The sequence below is a fragment of the Genypterus blacodes genome, unplaced genomic scaffold (assembly GCF_046128005.1).
Source record: "Genypterus blacodes isolate CSIRO-AG114 ecotype Tasmania unplaced genomic scaffold, CSIRO-AGI_Gbla_v1 ptg000061l_1, whole genome shotgun sequence".
Taxonomy (NCBI): Eukaryota; Metazoa; Chordata; class Actinopteri; order Ophidiiformes; family Ophidiidae; genus Genypterus; species Genypterus blacodes.
This window is the reverse complement of record NW_027466873.1, coordinates 3,397,918-3,408,432: the sequence shown is the minus strand read 5'-3', so window position 1 is coordinate 3,408,432 and position 10,515 is coordinate 3,397,918. Positions and strand designations below refer to the sequence as shown.

The 10,515-nt window shown below is 42.1% G+C and overlaps 1 protein-coding gene across 1 annotated transcript; it reads right to left on the bottom strand.

The window, feature by feature from the left end:
• Window positions 1-118: 118 nt before the first annotated feature.
• prlhr2a (prolactin releasing hormone receptor 2a) lies at window positions 119-3,248 on the bottom strand. The gene is made up of 2 exons (XM_076154309.1): window positions 2,782-3,248; window positions 119-755 (listed from the first exon to the last, which is right to left on the bottom strand). Exons 1-2 carry the CDS (start codon window positions 3,246-3,248, stop codon window positions 119-121), a joined length of 1,104 nt encoding a protein of 367 aa, XP_076010424.1.
• Between the last annotated feature and the right edge of the window lie 7,267 nt (window positions 3,249-10,515).

Here is a 10,515-nt window from a genome sequence, read left to right as displayed (position 1 = left end):
TTTGTTTTGATGAAAAGGGCAAACAAAACATTTTAGACTTGATGTGCAAACTTTTATCACAATGAGATGACGTGCTGCCCAAAGAAGCAAGAGGACTTAAGCCTAAAATATTGCGCCTTCACAGTACAACACTAGCTGTGGCACAATTGTTGGCCGAGATGCCAATGCGGCGGCGGCATGTGAGCATTTTGCGGAGCTCGGCACGAAAGCGGTCATGCAGCCAAGCGTAGAGGAAAGGGTTACAGCAGGATGAACTCATGGCACACAGGTGACAGAGCAGCTGAATGAGCAGAAAGTAGCGCTTGTCGATGAGATCGATGTCGATGTCGCGCAGAACGTTAAAAACACTGATGGGCATCCAGCAGAAACCAAAGGCCGCGACCACCAGGCTCACCAAGCGGAAGGTCTTCCGCTTGCGCATGCGTTGAGCCTCCGCCTGACTCTGGGTGCGATGGCCGGGCACCACACAGTTCCTCAGCTTGACGGAAATGCACAGGTAGGAGATGCAGAGTGTGGACAGCGGCAGGACGTAGGTGACGAAGAGCGTGCTGTAGGCGTAGGCCAGCCGCTCCCTCTCCTGGCCCATCCAGAACTCCTCACAGATGATGAAACCCTCGTTCTTGAACTCCACGTGGTAGGTGTGAGCCACAGCCGGAGCCACCAGGCCGCAGGAGAGCAGCCAGATCCCAGACAGGATGTAGGTGCATGCCAAGACTGAGATGCGCTTTTTCAAAGGATGCACTGTAGCGTAGTATCTATACATGAGGAGAGACAGACTGAGTGCTCATTATATCATTGAGATGATCTAAATAAAGCCACATTTATGGATGGAAATGCCTGTGAGCCCTCAGACATCTTGGCAATCCCAGTTCCTACGATCCTTGGCTGTTACATCCCCACCCCCAGGATACACAAGACCTGCACCACCCTACCTCCACTCACTTCAATTGTTCTTCTCTGGATTCTGCTAAGGTTCCTTCCTCACTGACTGACCTACTTCCTCACTGTTATTTGCACTGTTATTTGCATTTTCTTCTATAGTTAGATCTCTTCAATCTCTCTCAATTCGTTTTCCCCCCCATGTATGGTTCCTATTGCACACCCAGTCATTTGAGGAGAGATTTCAGATCACAAAAGATGAACTGTAAAGGTGCATGAAGCTGAAAAGATCATTGGACAGCCACAAAGAGCTGCATCTCCAAACACTACTTCATTGATACCAATTTACCAAACTTCTACACAAGCACCAGCTCGAAACATAGCGGAGCCTTCACAGAACGTTCTGGCATGGCAGTGTGATCAACATTTCTCTTTCTTTCCTTTATCATCCTCTTATCTTGAAGCTATAGGAAAATTAAATAATAAAACAACGTAGATTTCCCAGTTTCTCAAACCGCTGAAGGGAAGGAAAGAATAAATGAATTGCTATGATAAAGCACAATAATGTGTTTGGTCACGTTTGTGCTGCAGAGGCAATTATGAAATCCCACGCATACAGACTAGAGAAGTCTCGCTTTGCAAAGCTTTTCAACGCTTCAGCTCCTCTGCATACAGGTGTGTATATATTGTGTATTTGCCCATTGCAATTTTTCTCCAGGGGATATTATTTCTGCATTATCATGTACAAGTCTGTAATGCTCCATCTGCTCCGTTGCTGCCATGTCACTCACTCTGTATCACTCCAGCTACAGTCGCACTTGTGCTGCACTTAAGTGTTTCTCTGAAGGAGGTACATCCTATGATTACATGTTGGTGTAATCATAGGATGTGCATCTTGGAAGAAATGACTGATGCTGTGCATCTCCTGAATATGCTATAGCACAGTAGGAATTGTCTGAATAAGTAGACTTTTGCATGTAATGAAAATAAGGATTTTAAACCAATGTCTTCAAGTATTACTGGGTGTTTTGTGTAAATAAAACGCAACTGGCATGTTTCTTCTAATGTCTGTTAATGTGATCCAGATACAGCTTTAAGTAAATGAGTAAATCTTCTGGGATTTCTGCACTGAGCGCTCATCAGATGTGTTCTGATATTCAGCTAATGCACAACAGACAAAGTGATCACAATAATGACAGTGATGTACTTGTCAACAGAGTCTGAGTGAGTCAGATGAACTGAAGGTCATGAATATGCAGCTTGAAGTGGCTTCTATAGAATAGTAAGTATGGTTCCTGACCAATTCTGCTTTTCACTGTTGGTGTGAAACAATTTTGAGAAGACCTTTTGATATGCATGGGGCTGGAAAAGACCTCAAAAGAATGTGAGTGAGCTGTGAACGGCTGGAATTCAGTAAAGTCGCATGAAGGGTATCCAGAAATATTTGTTTTGGGAGATAAAATGCAATGGACATCAACAACCAAACCTCATCTCCACTTGAAGCTTGTTGGAGGGAGGGTTGTTATTTGTGGCTGCTTTGCCTTGAGGGCGTGGAAAACAACGATTTTCACAGAGGAGCGTCTGGATGGTGGTGATGTTGGCTTTGTGCAATCAGAAACCCATAAACAAATCAGCAAGAGTGAAAAGCAAAATGCGTCTTCTCATTTAGACTTGAACCTAATTAATACCATGGCATGAAGTCCAGAATACAGAACCCTAGAAATACTGATGAACCCAAACTGCTTTTTTTAGAGAGGAATGGTTTAAAATGTATTCAGGCAGAATGGGGTCAAGACTTGGAAGAAATCAAGGTATTACCAAATGTTTCCTGCAAAATATAGGAACAGGTTTGAGGGGATGCAAGGAGTTTGCTTGAACTTTCCCTCACAACTGACGACTCACCTGTCAACACCGATAGCCGTGAGAGTGAAGACCGACACGTACACCGTCACTGGCTGGATGAGATACACCAGGTAGCACATGAAGCGGCCAAACACCCAGCCATGCGGGTTGAAGGCGTAGGCCAGCGTGAACGGCACGCAGGTGGCACACATCAGCATGTCAGAGAAGGCCAGGTTGCCGATGAAGAAGTTGGTGACGTTGTGCATCTTGCGGGTGCGGCAGATGACGTAGAGGAGCAGGTAGTTGCCAAGGATGCCCACCACAGCCACCAGAGTGTAGCAGGGGATGATGAGCAGCTTGAAGGACTGCAGCAGCTCCACGCCCACAAACTGGGGGCTGCGCTTGGATGAAGAGCCGTTCTGCAGCGCCACCTCAAACACCTGGCCGCCACCGCTGCTCCTGTTCACGTCCTCACCCATGCATGGGGGTGTAAGCTCCGCCGCCCAGCCACTGCCTGTACCCTCCATTATACAGTATAGAAGACTGTCAATTTATAGGAGGAAGCAATCATAGTTAATATAAGCGTATTTGCAATTAAAGCACATTTAATCCATACTCTAACATAGGTTTAGATTTTTTTAGATTACATTATGTTGCTAGACCTGACCTATGACACAGAGGCTGTAAAAGATTTAAGATGAGAAACGTTTTAACTTTAAAGACATTTTAACTTGTCAAAGCTAAATCTGGTGACAGTATTCAGTCGACTGAATTGTGTGTGCATGGCTCCACTAGTCCAGTTAATTGGATCTGTGCTTCATCAGTGTTTGTAGAGTGGATTTCCTGTTGTGAGAAGTCTAAATGATCTTATGAATGAATCATCTTACTGACTAAAGAAAACTGGCTGCACATTATTCACTTTCTTGTTGGCAGAAATGGAAGACTGACAGATGGCAACTTATCCCCAATATTCAATCAATTAGACTTTATACTGTTGTATTTCTATGCGTGGCGAGTTTGCCAACAAGTCTTACATTTTCAGTTCAGCTGTCAGTTTGGGATCAGATTGGATCAGTCCACTTGTTTTTGCCAAAAGTACATCAAAACATAATGAATCTGGAAGGTCAAGCTGCTTTGTACATTTCTCTTTGAGAATCCTTTGCATGAACTACCAGGAAAATTCTTCCAGCATAGATAATTTTAGATAAAAACATTTTTGGCAAACTGGTTAAGCTCTTCATGTTATATTTGATGCTTTCCAATTTAATAGCTTTGATATGACCTCGCTGTTAAGCTACCAGTTAAAGGAAGAACTTTTGCCATCTGTCTCACAACATTATGAAAATAATGGTCAGAAAGTCTGGTTTTTACACACGTCCTGATAGTCAAATTATGTTTGGGATATTTTTTTTTAGAATGATTGAAATGATTTGAACTGGACCCTGTTTGGTGAACGATCCCACAATGCCAATTTGTTTTTCTTTCAAGTTTTTCTTTTCTTTCATCTCGAGATGATACATTCATAAGGAGCAGATGAATGAATCTTGAAAACGCAAAAGATGATCTTGCATTCTGTGCCTTGAAGCAGAGACCCTAACAAAGAACGGAAAATTCAGCAATGACCTCAAATCACTCAAAGGAGAAAATGAATCTCAAGCAAAATATAGAACCAATGATAAATGAGAGTGGAGGACCACAGCGTTATTGTATGCAGTGGATCAGGTGAAACAGACACATTCACCAACATGGAAAAATATGTCCAATTATGAAGTTTTTACACATTAAAGCAATATGCTTCAATCTATTGACCACAGACACATACCTATTTCTACGACATTTCCTTTTCCTGTCAATTATAAGCATTCGTCCATTTTATTCTATGTATTCAAAATTATATATTTTAAAACTCAAACTGTGCTTATATTGAAAACAGGTTTATTGATTCATGCCAATCACTTGTCTATGAAAGAGTTTGGACCCCACGCCAGACTGCAGTATATAGACAAAAACACACTTTTCTGTATGTGCAGCAACAGGTGGGTCCGGAGGCGATGCACTGATATAATGGCGCATTATATCGCAACAATTGAGTTTTCATAATCTAATAATTGGATATTTGACTCGTCCCTGATATCCTTTTTCAGTCGATTAACGGCGCGGCTGCAGAATAAATTAGGAGAGAATTTGACTTGCAGGAACACATTTATCTGCCAACTTCAAATTTTCTTCTTTAGTCTGTACAGGAGTGTAGACGCGGGGAAATATGTCCAATATATTCTATATCTTATTTACTTAAGATTTATCTCTTCCAGGCAGAATAAGTAAATGATGAAACTACAATGCAGAGCTATGTCGACCGATTTAACCGTTTAGCTGAACGACAGCAAGCAAGTGGTTCCTCTTTGTTTTAGTAAATAGACATCAAGAACAACCCCTGATGAATTTTAGAAACTCTACAAATATCATAGAAGAGCAAGTCTGTATAGAGAAGTATAGTGGTTCTATATTACATGAGGAAAACTAAATCATCCAGGGTCACTTCACTTCACTTCAAACTATATGAGTAATATCGTAAATATAGCAGATTTAGTCATATTTGGCTGTAGAGTATGAAATTGGCGCACCTACCGTGTGGTAATAGGTCAGTGTCCAGGTAGAGGGTCTTCTTCTGGGCGTCAGACGTGAGTGAGGATCCTAGATGGCGACGCGGAGCCGCTGTGCGCCTTTGGAGAGATGCGCGCTCCGCACAGCGCACAGACACTACAACCTCCAACACCCCCACCCGCTCTCAAAAGCCACTCTCTGCGAGATTTTCTTTTCTTTTCATTCGTTCATTACGTCTCGTCCGTTGTTGTGTGAATCTTTTTTGTGTTGCTATGCGATCAACAGGCAACAAGTGCGGTCCCGCTGATGGAGAGTGGGCGCGCTCCTGATCCGTTTGTCTGCGTGCAAGGTTTTTTACCCTGAATGTCCTCGAGGACCAAACATGCATAACAACAGAGAAACAAGCAATTCTGCTACCGCCTGTATCATATGTGATATTGCTATATTGTATGGTATTTATTATTTTGAATACGTTCAAAACTTGATCGGTTTGTTTTCAAGAACGTCCTGATCTAAATGCTTCCCATCAGCTGGAGTAGTGGTTGGTGATTAGGGTGAGAAGAGCAGTTCTTAGTTCTGCACAAGCTGACAAGCACAACCTTTTTATGTCTGTGCAAAAGGTCAGATTGTCTGATTTAATCCAGCAGAGGTCAGTGCCACTGAGACTCTCACGTTTGAGATGTGTTTCAATGGTCACGAATACTTGGAAAGGGAGTGAGCAGGAGTCTGGCAAGCAGGTCTGTAGGATCACATGACCTGATGAGTGTCTAAATATTGGGCTCAGATGCTGAGTGTCAGAATCAAAGTTGTAGCTCTGCAGGCATGGTGTTTCATTTGCTCAAACTGCCTCTTGGTTTCTCGTAAACAACCCAAAGAAAGAGGCAAAACAATTGCTGCCGTCTGCTGGCATTGGTTCATCGACTCCGAGTCGATAGCCAAGCAGGGAGCCACAGAAGGAGGCCCGTTAGGAAGATCCTGATGTAACATTCCCGGTGAAAGGTGCTTTCAGTGTGTCTGAAGCTTCATTGTTCTCATTTAAAGGGTTCTGCTGTGATCAATAGCAGTTAACTCTCCGCTCTCTTCCTCACACATGATTTTCACGTTTGTAACGGCAGATGAAAGCCCGACAAATCCCAGAGGTTATTAGAAGAAGAACAACTAACAACCAAACCCTGCAATTAGAGTGTGACTAAATAAAGTAAAGTGGTCATAGAGGGAATGATTAAGACTCTATTATTGGTCAGTAATGGTCATGTTTAACTTACCTGTGAGTGAATCAAATGCACTGATACCTAATGTTTTTCTCTGTGCTTGATCACACATGCGACTTTGCAGCTTTGGCCCAGAGGGGGGCAGTGAGCAGCTGGTTTGGCAGAGCTCAGCTGAGCTGTTTGGATAAACAAGATACTGCAAACAGAAATCAGATAAGACTTAGCTTACGTCCATTCATCCTTTACAGGCGCGATGGCAGACTGACCTCATACAGATTCTGGGGCTTTCAGTGTGAGGACAGCGTGGAAGCTGATTGGCCCGTATTGCTTAACACTTCTCCCTGGCCATCGAAAACCATAGCAGGGTTGATTAATACGTTATGAGCCGAAGAAAAAAGGAACTGAGTTATGGTTTTTTGAAGTAATATTATTAATTTAGTCGGTATGATTTCAGTGTTCATAGAGTTGCGACGGCTCTGAGTTCAGTTGTTTCGGTGGCTGCTAACTATGATTTGTGAACCTCTTCAGCTATTAACTCCTCAAGCTGGAATCCATGCTCCCTCAGATGATGATGTCATATCAGTGCCACGGTGACACATGTCTGTTGTTTCTAATTGAGGTGTTGTTGTTTTTTTAATAATCATTTGTGGTTACCGAGCCTGCCAGTCCCCTCTTCCTGTGGTCTCTTTACAGTCTTGTCTCTGGTGTTTTGATCCAGTCTGCCTGTTTGGAGTTTTGATCTTAGCCTGTTTTTATACATTCTTGCCTGTATCTCTGTCCATGACCTGCTTACCATTGTGTATGATCCTTGCCTGCCTTGCCTTGTTTTCTCCTTGATGACTAAGCCTGATCCATTTATGTTGTTTATCACGCTGCCCTAAACTGTTATTGAATGTGGTCTGGATGGATGTTGTTATGCCACAATGCAACATGGAGAAGAAAGCAACAACTCAGGGCTGAAATGCTTTGAAAACAAGTCTCTCTCAGCTCAGATGCGCAGATGATTAAAACAAAAAATGAATTAGTTACAATTGCTCCAACCTCCCTGGCACACTGATTTGATAATGTTTATTTATATTACTCTTTTAAACTCTGCAGAGACCAACAACAGAGGCGCATCCCCTGCTGTGTGATCATAACAACTCTATGAATGTGAATGAACATTTCCCAGTGATTAGCTTCTTGCTTTAAATTGATGCCTCACCTCACAACATCAGCAATTTCAAATATATTTCTGGTTAGTGAGCACTTTCATATTTCTACACATTCCCGTTTGGAATACAACACTATTTACATTACTGCTCAGAGTGTACAGTATGCCTCTGGGCCACGGCTTTTATATTTGTACCCTGCTTGCCTGTGTCTGAGAGTCATGCTGTTGGATCTGAATTCAAAATAAAGCCATTGTCCATCAGCAGTCATGTTCGAGAAAAGAATTACTGTCATCAAACTGGAATAGAATCTACCATGTTGCGTGTTGAGTTGGAATTTATTTGATCGACTCTTTTAAGAAACTGAGCAACTAATGAAACCACATGCAGGGACGCAGACAACCTCATCACCATAATGGTTATAACTGATAAATGATAATCAATTCAGGGTTTGGAATTATGATAGAAGCCGTGAAGCATTTCAACTCTACAAAATTGTGAGGTAAAGGGCTATTGTGAGAGGAAAAAGTGAAAGCACACTGCACTCAAAACACTCTTATGAAACTAAAGAACCGCAGTTACAAGGTTAACTTGGTTGAAAAGAGGAGACACAAAGGTGGAGACGCTTCGCAAAACGTATATTCACACCACAAAACTGCAGCCTGTGATATACCACTGCATATCACAAGCTGGTGTGGTGCTGGAACTGAGCACTACAAAAGGACGTGTATATACTCTAGAGCCAGAAACATACAATCTTGACTCAACTGAAAAGAGCAGTAGGGTGTGATGAGTCATAATTCACTCTGACTAGGGAGAGACGACATTCAGTGGCTGTTTATAACTGGTTAAATACTGATGGGAGATAAAAACAATATGGTGATGACTAAACTGATAATGGTCCCTGTGTGCTGTGGTCACAACATAACGACAGCTCCTTTATCACGTTTCTACTTCAGATCAATGCCTACCTGTTCCATACAGCTTCCTTGCCAACCAACAGATGTAATGGTAAAACACATGTTGAATGCCACAGATCTTGTTGATTTCTTATTAGTACATTTTAAAGAATTCAAATTTGTGTATCAGTTCTCACGTACAATGATTGTTTTCTCAAACCAAACTTACTGTATGTGTACATCAGCTTTAAAACACTGGCATTTCAGTTGTTTACCTCATTTCACTTAATTATTTTCTTTCTTTCCACTCGCACCTTTGACTTTTAGGGACGTGCGAGACAATTTTACACAGGAGAAAGGGAAGACATTTTTGGATAAACCAACAACAACAATACCACAAAAGGCAAGGAAAAGGGAGAAAACTGCACACATGAAGCTCACCACTCTGGCATCGCCATGATACCATCAGCAATCATCTTTTCAGCCGGAGGACCTCAACAAAGGCTCATACAGAACATCAGATATCCACTCTATCACCTTCATCCACTTCATTCACCTCCAATAAAAAACTGAGACTTGAATTCGTAACAATTCAGTAAGTAAGAGTACGAAATCTCATCGTTTCTGTCCATAAACCTGAATATGCTGGGATTTAGAGAAGTTTTGGCTTGGAGACGAGGCCCGTTTCCATGGTAATGTTATTATTAACAAAACCCTCTTTACTCCACTTGTGTGTTATTCCAAAAACGAAGATTCATATAAACAACTTATCCCAAAAAGAACTTGAAACCTGATGAGCCGCAACGCGTGTGACACGGTGCATGTAAACACACTCGCATGCAAATCAAAAGGCCTCACTAATGGCTCAGACTCGGTGTGACAGTAGATTTTGATTATCTTCAATGCTCACCCAAGGTCACTGAATTGTAAAGAGGGAGCGTGGTGCCTCCATTAAATACCTTGTCACAGGCTGCTACAGTGTGGCTCATCTCAGAAATGAAAGTAGAACCCAAGCCCCTCATGCTAGTTAGATAAAGGCTCTATGTTCTCCAAAAAGTTGTTCAGAAATCATGATTCTGTATCCCTTTCTCCATCACTTCCACACAGACGGCGTCGATAGAGGAGACTGATCCAATGTTGCACAGTAATGTTTGCAGATAAACAACATTAAGTGCATTCATGTCATTCGGAAATTTTTTTTCTAGCGAAGGAGATCTTCCAAGAAGTGACACTAAAAGAGGCAGAATAAATAAAAAACATTTTATCTAAAGGACTGCACACTCATAGATTTTAAAGTCATTTGATGATTGGCTTTCACCATTCAGATTGATTTTATTTGCAGTTTGTCTCTACAAAGCAGAGTCATGTCCTGCTGAGGGTCAATTCTGTTGATCCAAGCCTCCACGCTCATGCCTGTGAGCATATGTTGATGTTTCTTCTCACATTTAAATGAATGCTCCAGAGTGGCCATAAACAAGCTGCATCGTTTGTGCAGTAAAGCCACTAAAGATATATGAAGGGGCTGGGATCTGCTTTGTACACACCATATATTTTCAGGACAAATATATCTGATGTTTATACCTTTGTGTGATGTTCATGGCGACCGTCAGCGATACATGCTCGGCTTTGTAAGCAAGCAGCGATAGATGGGTGATTGTCCAAGGCTCAGCCCCTCTAAAGGTTCAGGCCGTCTATGACTCACATCATTTTACATTAGATGGTTCTGCTGAATGATGGTGTCTGCTTATCCAGGTCCAGGTTATGTTTTCTCCAACTACAAATACATATCGGTATATGGCTATAAAACCCATCCTTCTTAGGTTTAAATATGTACATAGACCTGTATGTTAAGAGGTAGAAGGAAGTGAAACAAAAGGCTCAGCTCTTGGTAAATACAGGAGGTTTTAGTATAAATGACCTTTCTTCCAG

Bases quoted from the DNA above. Each gene is read 5' to 3' on its own strand.
- prlhr2a (XM_076154309.1), bottom strand. From the start codon at position 3,248: ATGGAGGGTACAGGCAGTGGCTGGGCGGCGGAGCTTACACCCCCATGC. The intron at 756-2,781 runs GTGAGTCGTCAG...CCTCATGTATAG, and splicing joins ACGGCTATCGGTGTTGACAG to ATACTACGCTACAGTGCATC.